Source organism: Magallana gigas, chromosome 1, assembly GCF_963853765.1.
Source record: "Magallana gigas chromosome 1, xbMagGiga1.1, whole genome shotgun sequence".
In the NCBI taxonomy this organism is placed as follows: domain Eukaryota; kingdom Metazoa; phylum Mollusca; class Bivalvia; order Ostreida; family Ostreidae; genus Magallana; species Magallana gigas.
This window is the reverse complement of record NC_088853.1, coordinates 9,396,676-9,419,378: the sequence shown is the minus strand read 5'-3', so window position 1 is coordinate 9,419,378 and position 22,703 is coordinate 9,396,676. Positions and strand designations below refer to the sequence as shown.

General features: G+C 30.3%; 1 protein-coding gene across 1 annotated transcript; it reads left to right on the top strand.

Moving 5' to 3' along the window:
* Window positions 1-3,169: 3,169 nt before the first annotated feature.
* On the top strand, window positions 3,170-20,031 carry LOC105331003 (receptor-type tyrosine-protein phosphatase alpha). The gene is made up of 19 exons (XM_066082414.1): window positions 3,170-3,298; window positions 7,571-7,694; window positions 7,875-7,978; window positions 8,110-8,282; window positions 8,393-8,480; window positions 8,567-8,640; window positions 8,905-8,941; window positions 9,043-9,140; window positions 11,064-11,192; window positions 13,906-14,054; window positions 14,632-14,767; window positions 16,569-16,727; window positions 16,873-16,966; window positions 17,128-17,198; window positions 17,446-17,580; window positions 17,700-17,819; window positions 18,018-18,166; window positions 18,935-19,070; window positions 19,366-20,031. The coding sequence occupies exons 2-19, from the start codon at window positions 7,615-7,617 to the stop codon at window positions 19,435-19,437; spliced, it is 2,004 nt and encodes a 667-aa protein (XP_065938486.1). The 5' UTR covers window positions 3,170-3,298; window positions 7,571-7,614; the 3' UTR covers window positions 19,438-20,031.
* Window positions 20,032-22,703: the final 2,672 nt, after the last annotated feature.

Here is a 22,703-nt window from a genome sequence, read left to right as displayed (position 1 = left end):
TTTTATTCACTAGAGTAATCGTATACACGTACATACTAAGATTTCAACGCCTTTAGAAACCCTAACGTGCACCTGGGCACACGACACACCTGTTGTGTATATCTTGTATATTCTGTGTTGGTTGAGAGAGATTTTTCACTGATTAATTTATAATAGGAAACAAACATACTTTATTTAGTTTCATGCACAGATTAGGATACAGAGACTGCGCTCACCCCTACAATAATTTTTAAACAAAAAAGAATAAAGAATTTTATAACGGCAATCTGTGTCCATCGGAGCGGTGTTGATGAAAGCGATCTGTGTTTAATGGATCGACAATTAAAACCGCCTGGAACACCCCCCCCCCCCCCTTCCTTGGAAATTATATTATCACTCGGATCACCCCTCCCACCCCTGTAAAAGAGCTTTTGCATTTAATATACATGTATGTTTTTTTTGTTCAGCTTGATCAAACTTGACTTAAAGGGAACTTAAAGATGGCTTAAAGAAAACTTAAAGGGAGCGTAAATGCCACTTAAAGATGCTTAAAGGTGGCTTAAAGGTGACTTAAAGAAGTTTGTACATTAAGGACCTATAAGCACAGCTTAAAGGTGACTTAAAGGTGGCTTAAAGAGTGTATATCCTTTAAGCCTCCTTTACGCCACCTTTAAGGACTTGCTTAAAGATTATTTTTCGCCCTGTGTTCAGTATTGAAACATCATACAAACCAAAGAAAAATGAAAAATAAATGGTTCAGTAATGATTACCTCTCCACAACCCCCAACATCCCGGTTCTTCAACAGGATTAAAAACGTAAATTAATACTTGCAGTTTTACGTTAATTGTAAGAATACATGTACGTCATATATATATATATATATATATATATATATATATATATATATATATATATATATATATATATATATATATATATATATATATATATATATATATATATATGATATTCCTCTGTTATGAAAAAGAAATACAGAGTATATGAGTTTCCATGTTGACTAGAGGTAATAGCAAGCCATCAGACTGTTTTCCGAAATATGGTCTCTATTGTAAGGTACTCGAAGCTATTTCTAAGACTTTCTAAAAATAGATGTGCATGTATACATGATCCTGGTAGCAGTCTGATAAAACTTTTGCGAGAACCAATTGTAAGCTACGAATAAACTTGAATACTATCACAATGAATTTGCGGTTTATTTGGGCCAAACTTTTTGAAGGGAATAATGGATAAATCCGACATTGATTCTTTTTGACAAAAATTATGTCTTGTGGGGACATCAAACACATCGACTATACATACAAACACATGTTTAACTGTGGGTCTTTTTGGCCGTCACTCAATGATTTTGTGATGGTTTCTGTAAACGTAGACTTATTCCTATTTCAAAATGTCGCACTACTTTTGATTTAACATATTAAACGGTAAAAAGTAAAGAATTGATGCATAAAGTCGTGCAAGATTTTTTTTCTTACATTTAAAACAAAATAAACGTATTCTCCTTACGCTACGTATGACGTTGAAGCAGCATTACTCCATTTGCCATTGTATAACGTTAATCTTTCTGCTGGCTCTCTTGTGATAACGTAAAGAAAAAGCCTAATTTATAGAGTAAAGTTTGCAGTGCGTTTTAACGTATTCCGTCGAAAAATAAATCGTTTTATTTATTGATTTCGTAGATTTGGTGTATTAATCGTATGACTTTATTTAATTTCTTTATTTATTTTTTGTATACCTAATACCATTGTGCATACAAAATGTTTCTGATCCAACATTTGTACATCGGCGTATTTACCACTAACTATTGTTAAAAAGTACCATGCAAACAGATTTTCAAGTTAAATTGTTTGTACAAGTTTATTGTAATCGTTGTATTTAAACATCGTTTTGTTTTATACCGTAAATCAAGTTTGCAAGAGTCAAATCATTGACTGTATTTTTATCCATCGAGATTCCAAACATTTTTCTTCTCTCGCATTTTTCACTCGTTTTAAAATTGCTGGATTTTCTATCATTCAAATTATACTCTGAAAAACTGATTCCGACTGTTTTAGGTCAATTCGTTTCAATTGGAGGCGTGTTACAATCTAATAAAATCAAGTGCTCAAAATTTGATTGACAGGTTCAGCCAGTTAGCCAAAGTCCGATGTTATGTGGTATTTGTACACAATCTAATCGTGTAAAAAATGCATGCTTATTACAACATCACAGTATCACTTATAGTTAATTTAGAGTTTTGTCCTATAAAAGTAATATTTTGTTATAGCTGTATAAAGCATGTTGATGTATTGTGTATTTCACTATTAAATGCTTACGGACATCATAAACAAACTTTATAGGGAGTCTCCATTTAAAACTGACCTATTCTTTTGTTTGTTGAAAGAGAATAAAATTTGGATTAAAGATAATACTACATATATTTATTTTTCGAGTTGAAGGTTTGTTTTAAATTCTGATAATTGCTCATAATTGCTCATAACGCATTACATGTCTGATGAAACCCGCAATTCACGATTTCGTTGTGATGGTAACAATATTTTTCAGGTTAACATCTTTCTGAACACAATAACTAGGCAACTTAGAATTTGCACGTTATTATTTTTTGATATTATGTGTTTATTAATTACCATTGGTATATTGTTTTTACAATGCATATTTTTCTTGATACTTCCGAGTCGTGGAAATTATATTTCGCGGTCGCATTTTTGCGCCGTTATCGTAAAAAAGAACGAATGCCACATGATGTCATTTCAGCCCATGAAAACGACAAAAATCATTTTCTTATGTAATAAATACTTTTGATACGGCTGTACTGTACCGAGACTGTAAACGGACAAAAGCATATGTTTATCATCATATTGTACATACTGGGATAACGTTTTAAAATTAAGATAGTTTTTCGTGTTCTTATTAAGAAGAAGTAATCAGTTAGCAATAGAGATACAACCCTTGAAATGATGTGTCGGTATTGATGAATAAAACTTCAAACACGACACAACTTTTACACTACTTTGATTTACAGATCACAGTCCCTTTAAAATGAATATTAGATGGGGTTTTTTTCACATTCGACATCGACTTGATTTATATAAATTTCGCTTCTTTATGTTTTCTTTGTGGGTTTGAATTTTTACATCACCTATGACCTCTGTATTTTTTATCATCTAGCCTGTGAAGAAGGACATTTTGGCACAAACTGTTCACAAGTGTGTTCACCTAGCTGTATAACTGACACATGTCGCCCCACGGACGGATTGTGTACATGTGCTGCGGGATGGACGGGTCATAATTGTACTACAGGTACTTTTCGCAAAAGTATTTTATAAAAACATATAACAGATATAGAACTTTCGCAGTTAATTCATATATTTCTTAAACAGTCTTTAAAACACTGTAAACATGTTTTCTTTTTAATAATATTTATTTTCTGTGTTCATTTAAATCTGATTTTATATGTATTGTAAATAATTATATATATTTTAAACGATGATTATCAAAAGAAAACCGTGCAAGAATCTGAACTATGAAACAAACGTTTTCTAATCGTTTGAAGTTCTATATTTAGAAGCTTAAAAAACAATAAAAAAAAAAAGATAATATAAAAAAAACAAATAGATTTTGCAATACTGTGAAAAATATAGCGTCGACATATCTTTTAGGTAAAGTGAGTAAAAACTTTATGTATAATACAATGGATGAAAAATCTTGTTTTATCGCTGCGGAAACCCTTCGGAAACTTTGCGGAAACTTAAAGTTACTTTAGGTTTCTGACAGGTTTCAGTATGGAAACTTCTACAGTCATTTTTCCTCAGTGCTGAAACTTAAGCTGTCCATGAATTCATATGGTTTCCGCCACTGAAATTTACTGAAACTTAAATCTTCTGCATAGTTTCAACATCTATATACGATTGGGATACCTATTGTTTACAAAGGGTTTCCGCAAATGAAACTTAAAGTTTCTGCACAGTTGTAACCTCCATAAACCGATGACATATATGTTGCTTATAAATGGTTTCTGCAACTGGAACTTGCAGAAACTTTTTTTTTAGACAAAGGTTCAATAAGGTTTCTAATACATGTAAAAACAACAAAATTTAAAACAGTTCTATTTTCTATTCTAGTTTGTTCACAGAACTAAAAAAGTTTCCAATAATAAAGAAAATACAGCAAAGATACAATAATAGAGAAACATTGATATAGCAAATCCAAAATTAAAGACTTTTATTTAAAATTGCAAGACAAAAACACTTCCAATAAAAAATTGTAATTTTGTACTTATACTGTGGAATCATTAAATTTCGTGGGGGACAATTTTCATTGATTGCTTAAATTTTACAGGTTCATAGGGACGGAATTTCGTGTATTCTCTTAAACACACAAAGGAAATATAACTTTATAACCTTAATTTATTAATTTGTGGAGGATGTTAATTCGTGGTTGAGAGGTACCCACGAATTCCACGAAAAATGAGCCACCACGAAATCCAGTGATTCCACAGTATTTGTTTTCTTCTCTATCAATTGCATATCAAACTTCCCTTAAAAAGTGTAAAGGATCTTCCTTTTTTTAAAAACAAAATGCAATAAACAAAATAAACACATGTTTACCCATTAACCAAAAAAACAACTTAACATTTTTGGTACATGAACATGACACAATTCAATTGAATTGTCTCAAGATTGTCTTGAACTAAAGTAAATATGAACACGATAAAATATTTTCTTTAAATGGCTAAGCTGTCCATCTTTCATGTTTTTTGTGAAAAGAAAAATACACTACAAAATACGATATGAATACGTATGTCCATAAATTCCAAAATAAGGCCGCAGTGACCTGCTTATGAGCTGAGACAAACTTTTTCGTTGAGAGTTATACAAATACAAATATTTTATTGGCACAAACACAATTACAATAATTGGGAAAGGCCAAATGGGTGTACAGGAACATTATTGTATATAGACAATAACTGCATGTACAGTATATATCACAGGATGAATCTCTGCCATTCAGTCAACTAAACTGTGACTGAAAGGTAACTTTAAGGTGACTGAATGGCATAGTCACATTTCCAGACCATTCAGTTAACATTCAGTTGATTTAATTGCAGAGATTCATCTTGTGTATATTTTTTACTGATCTATGTAGATCAGTTTAACATTTCCTTAGAATAATTTACATCTGTACATCTTTACAAAGCAGTCATTAATGAATTAACAGTATTTTTTAAAAATAGTATGTATTTCACTAGTTCAACATAAATGTAAAATTTATCTTTCTTTGTCAAAGTAATTTATTTTGATTATATTATAAACATTAATGAAATAGCTGTTTCTTTGATGAGAATAGGCTTTACACTGAAAAAGAAAATGAGTTCCATTCCATCTTCAATTGCAACAGTTTTACAAGCATTACAATATCGTTCATTACTAAATGTGGCATTATATATTCAACTTTCTGTTGGAAGTTTATGTGCTTTTAATCTTATTCTACTAATATTACTCCCCATATTTCACAACAATATAGAAGTACAGGAAGTACAATAGAATTAAAAGGTTTTTCTAAGAGCTTACATGGATTATCAATACAAATTATTTTTTTCATTTTAAAATATGCTTTTTTGGCCTTTTAAACAAGCACAGATGTTGCTAAATTGAACCTCCCATAACTTCTTAATACAATACCCAATTAACAGTATTTTGATAATCTTGCATAGTATCTCCATTGAAAGTGAAATTGATGCTTTGATGTTTACTATTTGAGTTAAAAATCATGATTTTATCAACATTGACTTGTAATGTCCAATTTGAACAATACTCATCAAGAATATCAAAACTAGTTTGTAAACCACTCTTGCTCTCTGATAAAATAGCAATATCATCAGCATAAAGCAGACAGTTTACATAGAAATTATTCAAATGTACAGGTTCACATTTTACATTTTGTTTCAAGTCACTGACAATCCCATCAATAAATATATTTAAAAGTGTGGGGCTAAGAACACCCCCTTGTTTGACACCATATTCAGAGTTAAATATTTTACCTAACCCATCAGAAAATTTGATTCTACTGGTTGTGTTGCTGTACATAGAAAAAAGAATATTTGAGAAGTTTTTTGAGAAGTATAGGAGTTAAGGAGCTTATAAAATAAACCTTCTCTCCATACAATGCGCTTCTAAGGTCAATAAAAGCAGCATATACTTTTTTACTTTTATAATGGTCAATGATAGTTTTTATGGAGAACAAGTTGTCTGATGTTCTATAGTTTTCTTAGAAGCCAATTTGATTTACACTTATAAGTGACATGGACTTTACAAATTCAAGTAACCTAGTATGTATTATTTAATTGAAAAGTTTTCCAAGATTTGAGGTAATTGATATACCCCTGTAATTGCTAGGATCAAGCCTATTTCCAGATTTATATAACAAAAACTAAATAACTCTCATTCCAGCAAATGTACCAGAATTCAGTAAAAAAAAATTAACAACTTTCTCAAAAAATTAACATGAAATACCCTCTATTTTTTAACATTGCATTTGATACCATACCTGTAGGTGAGCTTTTCCTATTTTTTAGAGATTTTATTGCAGTTTCTTTTTTTTTTTTTTTTTTTTTCTTTTTTTTTTGTTGTTGTTGATTTATGCTTCAAGGAAATTGCTTTGATGTAGTTTATTTTTCAGAGCATGGAATATTTTAATATATCTTTATGAAACTCATAAAGATTTTTGTCAGCTTTATTGAGGTTTTGTAAAAAAGAATTGGTCAAATTCTTCAGAAATAACTTCATGAGAAGAAACCTGTCTAGTGATAGATTTATCCAGTTTGTTCAATAATTCAAAAATGATTTAGGATTATTGTTATTATTTTTGTAAATAGCATTACAAATTTTGTTTCTATAAATTAGTTCCTCAAATTTATATAGTCTTCTTTATTTTGCTTTATACGTATAAAACATTTGCCTGTATTTACTATCGAATGGGTGTTTGTTTACAAGTTTTTCATAATTTTAAACAGTATTCCTGAGATCAAAACATGACTGTGAGAACCACGGATTTTTTTTTTTTTTGTTTTATGTTTAACTCTTGATGTTTCTATAATAAATTTGGTTGACATTCTTGCACATTCAACAAATATTGAGCTAAAGGATTTTGAAATTGATTCACTATCAAGAAATTCCTTATTCATAAATTCAGCAAATTTTATTTTAAATAAACTGCTTTGAATATTATTAGTTATATTTAAGAAAATCTGCATTACATTGTTTGGAGTGTTTTGAATATCTTTTTAAACTAAATTGAAATGAAGTACGGTAAAATATCATCAAATCAATAATGATATTATGATGGATCTATCACCAAATAGACAATTTTAAATAATCGGTTTTGTTACAATGAACACTGCATCAACTTAAAAGTGAGGCAGTAAGGCTGTAAGAATGAAGATATTTATTGATGGTATGGATTTCCAATGTCTTCTCTATACATGCTCTCATTAGATAAATCTATATCCTAATCTCTTTACTTAGGTACTCATCATAGTTTTTATGTTAAAGGTGCTCTTTTTAATTTCATTAGATTCTTCGAATCTTACCAAATCAGCTTCACCTTCACCGAACAATATGACTGTAACTGTTGGAGGAACGGTCGGCTCTTTCGTAATTGTTGCCATTGGAATTATATTGGCCTTTGTTGCTATACGGTATGCCTAAGTGACATTTAGACAAACATTTACAAATCAGACAATGAATTCCTGGCAATTTTTCTAGCAATCACTTTAATAAACATTTCTATTCTGAGTTATTTGTGCTGAACATTGCCGCCAATATCATAAAAGGTGTTTACTAAACACATTGTACACCATTCTTTTCAATTAATATAGACTTAAACGGAAATCAACAAAAATGGCAAAAAGACAGTCATTTATGATGGAAAACAAGACTTTTGATTCAAAGAAATCGAAAAAGGACCTTCCTAATCCACAAAGTAAGCAAAATTAAGTTTATGATATTTTATTTTACAGCTATTTGTTTATTTTTTTTTTTTTTTTTTTTTTTTGGGGGGGGGGGGGATTGTGACATATTAAACTCACAATAACTTGTAAGTATTCATAATAGGTTGTAGATCACAAATGTTGGAAGCAAATGGAAGTAGAGAGACGACATATGCTTTGCCCGAGAAAACCAAACGGGGTCCTCCAACCAATAAAAACATTCCTGTCAGGAATATGAAAGCACAGATTGCAAACATGTCTTTGAATGAAAACGCTGGATTTAAGAGTGAATATCATGTAAGATAAGTTTGTAACTGTTTTTTTCTGATTGCGTAGCATGTTTGAAAACGATGAAACAAATTATGTTTTCTTAGGAAGTAAAAATGTGTTTTATGTAAACATCACAGGACATACCTCGAGGAGAGCTTCATCCATGTGTAGAGGGAAAGAAACCGGAAAACAAAGTTAAAAATCGATACACTACCATATTCCCCTGTATGTATTATAACTATTCCATATACTGTTAATGGGTAGAAAATTGCATGAAAACAGTTGATAACTGATTTTGTTTCTGGTTTTAGATGACCACTCACGTGTTATTCTAAAAACCGCGGCCAGTGATCAAGGGGGATATATCAATGCTAACTACATTGAAGCAAGTATTTGATTATGAGTGCTCTACATGTAAACAAATCCTAAACATTGTAGTTAATGTGTGTGTATGACTTAAAAAGTAATGTAATCATTTGAAAACCAATGGCAGCTAATGAAATAAATAAAAAAAACTTTTAATAAGAACTAAATGCATACCTTGTATTGTAAAAAAATATGATTTTTTTTTTAATTTGCGGTTTTAAACGTAAGATTGATTAAATCAGTAAAGCTTACATTTTACAATCCTGTTAGCGTGTATTTATAGGATACGAAGGAAAGGCGGATATACATTGCCACCCAGGGTAACCTATTTTGGAATTCATAGTTTTTATAACAGTTTTAGCATTTGAGTTTTTAATAATACTTTTATTTTTAACTTTTTTATCTGTTTTATCTTCGAAAGGTCCTAAACCAAAAACAATAGCAGATTTCTGGACCATGATTTGGCAGGAGGAAGTCTGTAACATTGTTTGTTTAACCAATTTAACAGAAGGAACAAAGGTTAAAATAGCATGCGTACATATTATAGTATTGCTTTTAAACATTGTCTCGATATTTTTTATGATATCAGTACATGTAATAGTACATTGACGCATGTAATAGTACATTGACGCAATGATTTTTTAATGCGTTTTAGGTTTGTGTCACTTAAGTAATTTTGGTTAACTATTGCAATTGGTCTCCGTTCGTCCGTTTTAATGCAACGTGGGTCGTTCGACGTCTGTCAATAACTTTACATTTCTATCTTATTCTAAAATCCTTACTACAAATAACATAATTTTGTTTACCATTTTCGGTTTGAGCATCTCTAGTATTAAAAAAAACTCAAAATGTTTAACCTTTATGACCTTACCATTGTCGTATGGACGGAACTCTAAATACGAAAAAAATGGGTTAATTCTAATAAATTTTGAGGGAAATAAATTAAATGCATGGTTATAATGTCAATAAAGCCTTCTACCAATTTAAGAAAGATCATTGCCCCTAAATATGGGATTCAAGCCCTTGGTTGGGGCCAATATTATCATGTATTGAAGATATATTAAACCTTAGATAATATTCTGCTCTACTCCTATACATATATGAAAACAACTAAACGCATGGTTAAGATGGAATTCATGGTCCTGGCTAATATTGCCACATTATGCAAAATATATAACATTGTATGATATTTTCTTCTGTACTTCATAATTTGTTGTAGATAAGTTAAATGCATTATTATTATGCCCATGTTGTTATGTTCTTAAATTATGAAATCAAATACCCATCGGGCAGGGGTTGTAGCATTTTAATTTCAGAGGGGATGACACATATTGCCATTAAGTCAACATGTACTTTATGAGAGTCACTTTGATCCATCGGATAACATATTGCCGCTGGCCGTGTATCGTTCGCTTTTATCTCTTTACTTTTATGTTTATCTTGATAACTTTCATTTAGTGTGCATTTTATGGTATTAGCAATAAACTGTATGCACGCTGTGTGCATTAACAGATCGACCATTAGGTGCATGTAAGTCTTTTATTACCAGACTGTTCTGACCCTGCATCTTAAGTATAGATGATCAAGGATTCCTCACTTCTCTCTTCTTTTTTCATAAATTAATGTTTTCAAACATCAGATAAAAACAGCGGGTATAACAGTTAGTAGACTTCAAAGTAAAGCGTAAAATGCAAGCATGGTATTTTCTGACAGGTTCATCTAAAGCTATCATACTAACCTGTCTTGTATCTTCAGAATTAGAAACAAAAGCCAATGTCATCATGAATGATAGCTTGAAATTTTGTATAACGAACACTTTAAAGGGGATGGTCACGATTTTGATCAAATTTTATTTTTCTGTTTTTATAATTTACAATGCTTAAGGAATGCATTTCTAATGACCAAATAAAATTTGGGTGCCAGTCGACCAGTTTTAAGCAAGATACAGGGCTCACAATTCTTCGTCATGTAAACAAGGCTCGTGCCCTGTTTATGTTTACATAGGTTCAATATACCAGTAAAAAATCTTTTTCAAGCTGATTTGTCGATCTTTTTATTCATTTTAAGCATAAATATACAGTTACTAATGATTAACACATTTATTTAAGGTCTAAAACTGGAATTTTCACTTCATCATTCAAAATGTAAACAAAAGCTTTGTTTACATAGCGAAGAATTGTGAGCTCGGTATTTCGCTTATAACTCAACAAATGACAATCAAATTTTGGTTGCCTATTAAAAATGCCATACTGAAGCATTGTAAACATTAAAATCGAAAAAATTAATTTTTGATCAAAATCGTGACCATGCCCCTTTAAATGAACTTATTGGACATTCTAAACGTTAAGGTCAACTTTTCATTGCTTTTAATGGAATGAACAGAATAATAACATTTTATTTTTTTGTTTTTAAGCATTATGTAAATATATTTTTTTACAATAGAATAAATGTGCCCAGTACTGGCCAGATATTAACGATAAACTTCAAGGAGGGACACTTACAGTCAGGCATTTGGAGGAGAAAACATACGCTGAGTACATCATCAGACGATTCAAGATACACAATAAAACGGTTAGGCATCAGAATTAAAATGGCATGTATGAATCATGTGTGTATGCATAGAAAATACCGTAATTGTTATCAGGGTTGAGTTTTATCAGCAGGTTAAAATCATGTTTTTTTTTTTTTAATTTTCTATTCAGTACATAATATTTATGTATATTTTTTGTTAAAATAATGAAATGTTTTGTCCAAATGTATTCACAGGTCAAAAAAAGTTTGATATTAACAATTATGGTCGATATCGACATATTTTTATAAGCATAACTGCAATCATCTGTTAGTTAGAATTTTGGAAAAGATAGCTTCTTAAATCTTAAAACATACCTTTCGTAAAAATATATTGTCATGAAAAGAATACCTTTTATACATAGGTTTGTTTGTAAAAAATAATACACGATTTTTTTAAAGTTCTGAGGAATAAAACAGCATAAACGTCATAAATAAAGAAACAAAGCCTGACGATGTTTGTATTACCAGAATATTTAGACAAATAATAATAAATGCATAAAATGGAATTCTGCCTTATTACAAATATACATTACAAAATCATTATACTGTTTAAAATCGTTTCTTATTTAATTCAAAAACCGATTAAGAGTCGTTGACTGAGACAAAGCTCCATGCTTTTCCTATACAGAAACAATAAATAAAGTGTTATAAGTGCAGGATACTCATAATGTAGTTATGACAATATTAAACGATAGTTTTAGATAAATCAAAATAAAACTGTTGGTAACAAACCTAAGCAAAATAAAAGGAAAGGAAATAACGCTTTTGAGATAAATGCTACCTAGTTTAGATCCTCTCTATTCCAAGATGAAAAGTATTTCCAAATTGTCACTTACTTTGACTTCAAGTCCATTCCGTGGTTGTTGTTTTTTTAATTTCTTATTATACACGATGGAAAACTTAACTCTTTACATGATCATTTGATAACCCATTCTGTACACGGTCATCTTTACTCTGACGTTGTCTGCCTTGCATGCACTAATGGGAGAATAAACCCTTGTATGGTTTTGTTAATCAAAATGTAATAATGTGTGCTAACGAACCTATGAATGAATTCGTATATATCAATAAAGAGGATAAAAGGGGATACATTTAATTGACACAAGTAAATTCAGCCCCCTGTGGTTAGATACACCAATGATATGAGACTTTGTAAAACAGCAAAATGTTCTGATACACATATTGCTCAGCACTATAGTAACCTACATAAACCCTTCTTTCGAAAATGAATTTTAAAAGCGGTGCGTATGCAATGTAACGGTTAGAAAAAAAAACATCGGAAAAAATGTTTGCTCATTATAATGTGTGTATGTCTTTTAAGTCTCAGTGGAGTGATTTGATTTGTCGATAGTTTATTGAAATTTGTGTAATGATTTAAACTTTACATGTACAACCTATTGTATAAAAATAACAAAATATTTCTGAGAGCAATTTATGAAATATTATAACAAAAAGGTGTCAATTAGTAGCACAAACTTGTTTTTCTTTAATTCTGTGAGTAGTATTTGTATACAATAATTTTATGAAAATATGATTAAATCTAATCTAATCTTTCATACCATTGTTAGGTGTTAACTTAAAAAAACTACCTTTATAAATGCTATATATGTTTATCATTATTTAATTTCTACCATGGCCGTAAGTAGAAATAGATCTAAAGTGACATCAAATTTATTTAGCATGAACCGAATCTAAAACTGGTTTAAATCTGAAGGTTTAAATCATTAAAACCCTTTTAGTGGTTATAGCGAAACAAAGGATATAACGAACTTTTGTGCAATCACCGACCACATCCTTACCAAATTACTTTAACGGTTATAACACAACAGTGGTATCTAATTTGCGGATATAGCGAGTTAATAATGAGAAACGATATGTAAAGCAAATTATCTATACTTATTATTTCGAAAATTTGTAAGAGAATAAACGAGTCACGGATAAAGCAGAGTAATTCAGCTTATCCATAGGACTACGCTTTAACTGAATTGGACTGTATTAGCTTTTGTGCATGGTTTCGAGTAGCATTCAAATACATTTTAAAGGGTGTTTCTTTTTCATTCCAATGTCTATATTACACAAACCAAATTTGGAAAATCTTTTCGTACATTATGAACAGATTGGTCGGAAATTGGCCGCCATAAATGTGTTAATGAATATTCGAACACACTTTTAATAAAAGTATACACAAACGGGAGGAAATTATTCTTTAAAAAGTCAAAAGTTTTTACTCGAATTTACATTCAGATTTTACAAGGTTTTTTCAAGAAAGATTAAATAAGCGAATACAAAGTTAGTTAAAGGAATTTATATTTTTTCAAATTTCAATATTTTTGCAATATGAATTGCATATGTACGTGAATTTGAATACCCATTTTTTTCCGAATTTTGTTACTTTTTGCCAAACGTTTATACTCTGCTAGCTAGAAAATGCCAAATTAGAGTGGGCGAAAATATTGTCGTATGAGCTTAAATTTAATTTTTAAGAAATGATTGATAAATATGCGAGTTAAACAGAGTATATTAATTATATATATTGATTGGCTTTAATTGTGATATATTAGAACATTTCATTATGTGAAAAAGTTTAAAGTATAAGCATATTAAGACACAATTTATTTGCATACTTTTTGAGCTCGATTTAATGTTTCATCTATATTTAGGCAAGTTATCTATTAATGGCATTTCAAATCTTTTAACCATCATATTTTTGTAGTCAAGAACAGACCGTCAAGTAACGATGTTCCACTACACCACGTGGTCAGACCACGGAGTAGCCGACCCTCTCAGTCTGGTCGTGTTCCATCGTCACGTGATCAGAGCCACCGCTAACTCTGCTGGAAAGTTCACAGTAGTACACTGCAGGTAACAATTAGAGGAAAGTTTGCGTTTCAGCTAGACAAAAAAGAAGCACAGTGTTGCCATCTTTAAAAAAACCTGAAACCTTTCTTTACTGTCAAGAGACATAAGAAAACTACTGAGCAATTTTTCATTGTTCTTTTTTTCTCGGTTAACTCGATCTTGAAAACAATAATACACATACTAACCAACCACTGAGTTGGGTAGTGGTATGATACTAGGAGTTCTATATAGAAGTGACTCTCTATGACTAGAAAAATTAAAATATGAAAGTATGATTGAACACATATGTTATTATTAAGAATAATTCATTAAATCAATAAATTCTGATGAATATGTCAGCAGCTTAAAAATCACAACATTTATATACATAAGAGCTGTATATTTAGTTGCATAGTGTCCAAGTAGTAATTTTGTTCTGTTTGGTTTTTGGTTTTTTTCATTATTATTATTATTATTATTATTATTATTATTATTATTATCAACAAACCGTTTTACCGAAATTTCATTTTCACCATCAATTAATATTGTAAAGTTTCCAATAAACCTTAAAGTTAAGTTCTTTGTATGAATTGGGTTCTAGTGCAGGAGTTGGTAGAACCGGGACTTACATTGGATTAGACGCCCTCTACCAGGAAGGGGAGAGAACTGGTAAAATCAACGTCCCAATGTACGTCAGAACAATGCGGAAGGACCGGATGAACATGATTCAAGGAGACGTAGGGTGTTTTTTATTTAAGTGTGTCTAAACATGTTATATTTTTACCTCTCCTTAAAGTGTCAAAAAAAACCCCAAGAAATGAATAAGTTACGAGACAAGTGACAATGTTTTGGTGTTTGTGTTATTCTTACATATGTATTTTTATGGGACTCATTTCACTATATTTCTCTTAGCGGCTGACATATTATCATTGTTACATTTTTTGGGAATTGATTTTAATCAACTCTCCTATGCAGTAACTCTGGCAAGCCAAAAGTGAAACAGTGTTTAGACCTAAGCACAAATCATTACCGCTGACAAGACTTAGATCTCGAAAAAACAGAAAATCGGTGCACTGTATGCTGAACCAATTATTTGCAACGAAACGTATTTATAGATACCTTGAAAATAGTCAAATTTTAAATAGTACGAATAATTTAGATATTTTTGTAGTCGTATGTATTCCTACGCCAGAGTTCAATTAAGTCTCGTTCAACCAGATGCTCGGCTGTATCCGCAAATCTCAGACGAACAGATAGTCTCTCTTGGTAGTCGCAGATTGACGGAGACAGCCAAGCGTCTGGTTGAACGAGACTAGAGTTCAATATTGCTTGGATCCAGACATGTGTACAATTTTTAGAAATATTTCGATTACTGATACATAGTTTGGTGGAATAAATTTTATCTTTAAATATTACACAACATGATTCATATTGGGTTTTCTCGAAATTCCTATCGGAAAAGGTCGAGAATTCATATTATAAAAATGTGCGTAATTCAAATACAGATTAGAAATCACTTGCCATGCAAAATCTCATATCGTTGATTCTAAAATTAATAATAATCGATAAAATCAACTCCCATCAGTACTTCAGTACCTTGATTTTAATTACAAGTACACTGTAACTCTCGTTTGTATTTATGGTAGAGTTAATATAAACTAATACATTATTATTTCTGGTGATTAATTGCTCTTAAATCAACTAAAAATAAATATAATTTTGATACATTTTCTCTACATCCAATATTTTCACTTCTACAAAGGTGATATTCGTTCTTTTTTATATTAAAGATAAAAACCTGGATAGTTTTTTGTTTGTGTTGCTTTAAAACGCATTTGCGCATTTTTATGAAATGATATTGTTATCGCGTGGAAAAGACTTCCTTCTAAATAATATCCTCAATCCAGGTTTTTTTGTAATTTGCTGATTGAATACAGAATGTGAGTTTCCTTAAAAAACAAAAGCTTGTTATGTAATTTAGGTTATACATTTTCATTGGAAGAAAAATTAAGTATAATGAATCTTATTTGAAATCAAGGAAATGACATTTGACTTAGAGGAAATAATTTTCACTCTTTCAAAGCACTCTATTGTCTTTGTTTATATGGACTGATTAAAAAAATCTTCCTTTAAGGTCTTTTCCCGGGTCTCTTCCTTGATCAACATATTTTCCTCGTGACAAATATCTCGCCCAATACGTCGAGTGATGTTTTACAAAACACCACCTAAACAAATTTACAAACTTCATCAAACATTTATTTTTGGAAATGTATACCGTTAAACATAATGATATTTAATACAAGAACATTTAAATTATTTAAAATATTCATGAAACAATCATTTAACTTATTTTATTGTGGTTTAAATGCATTCTGAAATAATAACTATGTTGTTTTAAAAAACACAATCTGAACAAAATGTTAAGCGTTTCACGTAATGTTAAGTTATAGAAGTAAATTCATGTTTTTTTTTTTTAATTTTCTTGAAATATATCAATATACCTACATATATCTATATTATAACTTTATTTTCTCTAAGGACCAGTACAGGTTGGTATATCTAGCACTTAGAGACGCCTTCAGTGGTCGGTCCAAATGTTTGAAAACAGAAAAGTTTCTGAGTTACTACCAAGAACATTCCTGTTATACCAATTGTGGGGATGTAGAGCAAAAGAAGTTATTTTCTTCCGATCTAGAGGTAGAAACTCCTGAACATCGAAATTTAGATTTACACTTGGATTTTGTTGTTGTTGTTTTTATAGTGTTTATTACTAACTCTTTGGTTTCAACGTCAAGTTGATCAATAAGCTTAAAAGAATGCAGTCTTCAATATACATTTGTAGGAGTTACTGTCTCTGAGAAAGGAGTATACACAGCAAGATTACATATCTGGTCGGGCTCAGATATCAGCTAACTACTCAGAGAGCGTACTTCCTGGTAAAGAATATCAAATCAATACGTCAACGAACTATATCACATCTACACATGAATTTGTATCGGTAAAAACAATTAAATAAGTTTTCATCAAAGAATGAAATCAATTTCACATTTGTCAGACTTTTACAGATTATATGTTTTTAGACTTTTGTATATCGTAGTTGAAGAGTTCTTGTGTCATCTTTCCTACATAAAGGGGCATAATACATACTACAACGCAGTTCTTCTCCAGGTAGAATATAACAAAAATATACACGTTTGATTTTGACATAATGATTTTGATATCATAAGGCTGATTTTAAGTTGACCTTTTAAATTTTTCCTATAAACAAAAATTCCTTTCAAATTCAATAAATAGTAATTTTAATTTAAAAAGAAAACATCGCAAGGCAAGTCAAATGAGGTGTCTGTCATAAACTAATGAAGTTGAAATTTACTCGGAAACAATATATTTTTGTCAATTTATGTGTTTTATACAGTCGTTTCTTGAGAAGGACTCTCTGATCAGTGCCCAGTACCCTCTACCAGACAACACCGAGGACTTCCTCAGACTGGTCAAGGACTTTGACGCACGTGTTGTCGTCTTCCTGTGTCCACTCAAGGACATAGAATCTGTATGGACAATTCTGTCTCTGTTTAACATCATTTATCTATTTATCTATCTATCTAGATATATATAGATTTCTATATCTATAAATCTCAAATTCGGAACATGCTGTAATTTTTTTTACAGACATCCAAATGGTATCCATCGGAAGGCCAAACAAAATATGACGGAATGTTCTACATGAAGAACATATCCTCCACTAAGGCCTCAAACGTCACAATTAACAGATTAAATATACAGCCAACGGTATATTTTTTAAAGGAAAACTAAAGTAAAGTATTTAAGAAAGGAATAACAGCATTCATGCAACAACTATTATTCAGTAACAACTAAGCACTAGATATACGAACATTCAAATAATTTAAATATCTGAAGGAACCGTGCAGCAACTTACACTATAATTATTCAAACATAATAAAGCATTTATGTTTTTATTATGTTCAGGGGTTTAACCAAATGGACATAACCGTTTTGGAATGCCCAAAATGGGGAGAAAAACAGAAAGCTTCTGATAAAAGAATTCTTTTGGATGTGATCAAAGCTGTCAAAACTGAAAAGACCAACGCAAAAGGACGGGTTCTAGTTCTGTCGAGGTAATACTGAGCGTTTAAAGTGCTATGATCGAATGGGGTACTTCCCTTATATTTAAACAAAAATGTTTTTTACATTACGAACAATACAATCATATAAAAGAATTTAAAAAAATGAAAAGTGATTTTCCAATTTATATAAAACTTTAATAGAATAAAATTGTGACATTAAAATTAAATGACATTTACGCAATGCATTATTATAAGGTAAATGAGCATATACGGTCTTTGTAAGGAATAAAGAATCATTCTTTGGGTATGATGAGGTGATACTTTTGGTCGGGGTGCGATCAAGTCCAATAAAGCTCGAAGGGCGTAATGATAAGTTTGACCACGCACTGACGGAAATTATTACATCATGATATTCAAACACTGGTTTCTTATTGCTTAAATCTATTATTTTCAATTTTTACACTTTGAAACTACATTTTAAAACCACAAATGTTTCATGTAGCACATGCTATGTATTGCTACGAAGCGTAGCCAATGCTGTTTATCCGTTATGCTATATTACACGCACATGTTGTGTCGCTCATCTTTTATGAAAATATTGGGCAATGAGGTTCAAAAGTTTATTCGTAATGCAATCACAGACAAGTTGAAAATGTAAATATTTCCAAATAACAAGTATTTAAAATACAAATTTTCAAACATGATCTTATTTATTATCCACATAAAACATCATGCATCAATCATATAGGGGGTACAGATGTGCTCGATTATTCTTTTGAACAAATTAACTTAAAGCATTATATTTTGTTTACTACTAAGTGATGGAGCTACACGCTGTGGTCCATTCTTTGTTGTATACAACGTGTTGGAACAGATCTCCGTGGATAGTGAGGTGGACATCTTTACAGCTGTACGTCAGATCCAGATACGGAGACCAGAGTGTGTCTCCACTGTGGTAGGCAGTTTTGGGGTTTTTTTGTTTTTGGTTTTGGTTTTTTTTAACTGTTTAGTTTAAAAAATCATTGGATCAATAGCCGACAATTATTACGTTAAAGATATGTTGTCTTTTAAAGAAGCTAATTATTGTTCCGATTTTGTTCGTAGCTAAAATCAAAAATATATGTTAAATGTTGATCATAGGTGATTTTTACAACATTAGTAGCATGCACTTATTCTATACAGTTACATACACATGTATGCATGAATCACAGTATCTGGTAAATAAATGGAGTGTTTTGGGGTTTTTAAAGGAAGAATACCAGCTTTGTCATGACGCCGTAGCAGAGTATCTCCTGAATGACTGTGTATATGGAAATTGTTGAAGATACACAATTGAGCAGTAAACAATTGTAACCTTTAAAAACTTTAGTTTTTACAAAAACATTTTCTTTTTTTGTAAAAATATGATCCCTTTTTTTGGCTGATATAAAAATGTTATTGTCTTTTTATGTACATGTAATTTTTTCGTTCCTAAAACTGAAGACTGCATTTATATTGATTTTGTGGTTTTGTTTATAAGAAAAGCAATTTATTTTTTTAACTTGAAAACCTATTTCAATTTCCTAATTTGATATTGAGTTTTACTATTGGTTTAACTTTGTGTAACTCACTAACTAAACTATATGTGATCTGTTTATTTTTTTTTATCGCGCTTTAATTTGGACATAATGCATGTTTAAAATTAATTTCTAATCTAGATGTCTGTTATGCATAATTAATAAATGTTAAAACAAACGTTGAATCATTGTTACTGTTTTAAAACTGATTAATCCAATTTAGTAGGTATTAAAAAATACAAAAGATAACCAATTATTTGTTTCAATTATCTTATAAATTGTTCCAATTTTTATTCAAACTGCATTTCAGATTCTTTTCGAAATCTGTATTCAACATAAAGGCCGTTGGCATTTCAGAGTCATTCAGCAGTAGATAACTGTAAGATCCAATCCCTAGCACTTATAACAATTCACGAAACATTTAAGTTAAACTTCCTAATTTGATATCTTTGTACTTCTAAATTTGTTAGTTAACTTGTCTGGTATATGTACATGGATATACAATGCTGTTTAGTAACATCATGGTAACAAGGTTTTATATTCCTATCAACATTTATCCAAATTGATGTTTTTTGCAGATTATTTCAGTGTTTTAGTAGAGTCATTTTCTTTGTACAACGACATGTGATGCTTTCGATTTCGTCTGGGTTTTTATCTAATTAAAACATTTCACTGTAATGTTTTCGTACAAAAGATGATTAGTTTCCCAAAGTATGATATACATGCATATTATATGTAAATTTTCACATGCGTATATGCGAGTGAATGAGCATAGTTTAACTAGTTGACTGGTTCATTTAATAGATTGTTGATTTCTCAGAAACGTAGCATGATTTGTTGCTTTGTGAGTGACAAGGCTAATTTTGTCATATGTTTATCATTTTGTTTGTTAATCTCCTATTTATCAATATCCATTTAAGCCTTATCAATAATTCTTTTTTATTATTTCACCATTTTCATTTTGTTTTTCTTATAACATTCTCTAATAGAGAAAGTTTGCAGCAAATAAAAAAAACAAGTATTCCTTTTACAGGAATGATCGGCATCAAATATCATTGGTCAGGTATGTTTATATAATATACGCAACATGCAGTGAACTATATAGCACCGTTTTATTGATTTCCGAAATGACAAGGCATGAATGTGCTTTACTTTTAGTAGACGAATTATACGTCCGACTAATATTCCTACACATATATGAAAAAAAAACATGATTTGAATCATTATGTAGGTAACCCTATAAATGTTTTATTTTCAGAGCAAACGGATAAGATTACCGTTTTAGTAATATACGTCTAATTAAAGATTTAAATAAGGTTGTCATAGCATAGTAAATAAAATAGTGCAAGGCGCAATGCGTGCGCAAATAGTTAAATTTTCTGGATGACTCATATGGACACAACTGTGATCGGCAGAAGCCGATCACCAAAACAAAAACAAATAAACAAAAAAAAAAAAAAAAAACCACCACCACATAAACGTATTAATTAGTTATTTTGAAAACAATCAGCTGAAATAGTTTTACTTAATTCAAAAAAGATTTGGAAAAATTCTAAAATGATAAAATCTAGAAGGGTGAACGGAAAATAACCAGAAATAAAAACAAAATTGTAGAATCATTTTGTTTCTGTTCTGAGCAGCTCGTCACATGGTTAACTTTGAATCATATGTGAGCCATGAGTTAAAGAACTACATTTAAATTGATTTAACATAACGCATGTAAATTGTTGGCAAGTTTTATTTGCATTTTTACTGTTTATTTTTTTTTATCGCGCTTTAATTTGGACATAATGCATGTTTAAAATTAATTTCTAATCTAGATGTCTGTTATGCATAATTAATAAATGTTAAAACAAACGTTGAATCATTGTTACTGTTTTAAAACTGATTAATCCAATTTAGTAGGTATTAAAAAATACAAAAGATAACCAATTATTTGTTTCAATTATCTTATAAATTGTTCCAATTTTTATTCAAACTGCATTTCAGATTCTTTTCGAAATCTGTATTCAACATAAAGGCCGTTGGCATTTCAGAGTCATTCAGCAGTAGATAACTGTAAGATCCAATCCCTAGCACTTATAACAATTCACGAAACATTTAAGTTAAACTTCCTAATTTGATATCTTTGTACTTCTAAATTTGTTAGTTAACTTGTCTGGTATATGTACATGGATATACAATGCTGTTTAGTAACATCATGGTAACAAGGTTTTATATTCCTATCAACATTTATCCAAATTGATGTTTTTTGCAGATTATTTCAGTGTTTTAGTAGAGTCATTTTCTTTGTACAACGACATGTGATGCTTTCGATTTCGTCTGGGTTTTTATCTAATTAAAACATTTCACTGTAATGTTTTCGTACAAAAGATGATTAGTTTCCCAAAGTATGATATACATGCATATTATATGTAAATTTTCACATGCGTATATGCGAGTGAATGAGCATAGTTTAACTAGTTGACTGGTTCATTTAATAGATTGTTGATTTCTCAGAAACGTAGCATGATTTGTTGCTTTGTGAGTGACAAGGCTAATTTTGTCATATGTTTATCATTTTGTTTGTTAATCTCCTATTTATCAATATCCATTTAAGCCTTATCAATAATTCTTTTTTATTATTTCACCATTTTCATTTTGTTTTTCTTATAACATTCTCTAATAGAGAAAGTTTGCAGCAAATAAAAAAAACAAGTATTCCTTTTACAGGAATGATCGGCATCAAATATCATTGGTCAGGTATGTTTATATAATATACGCAACATGCAGTGAACTATATAGCACCGTTTTATTGATTTCCGAAATGACAAGGCATGAATGTGCTTTACTTTTAGTAGACGAATTATACGTCCGACTAATATTCCTACACATATATGAAAAAAAAACATGATTTGAATCATTATGTAGGTAACCCTATAAATGTTTTATTTTCAGAGCAAACGGATAAGATTACCGTTTTAGTAATATACGTCTAATTAAAGATTTAAATAAGGTTGTCATAGCATAGTAAATAAAATAGTGCAAGGCGC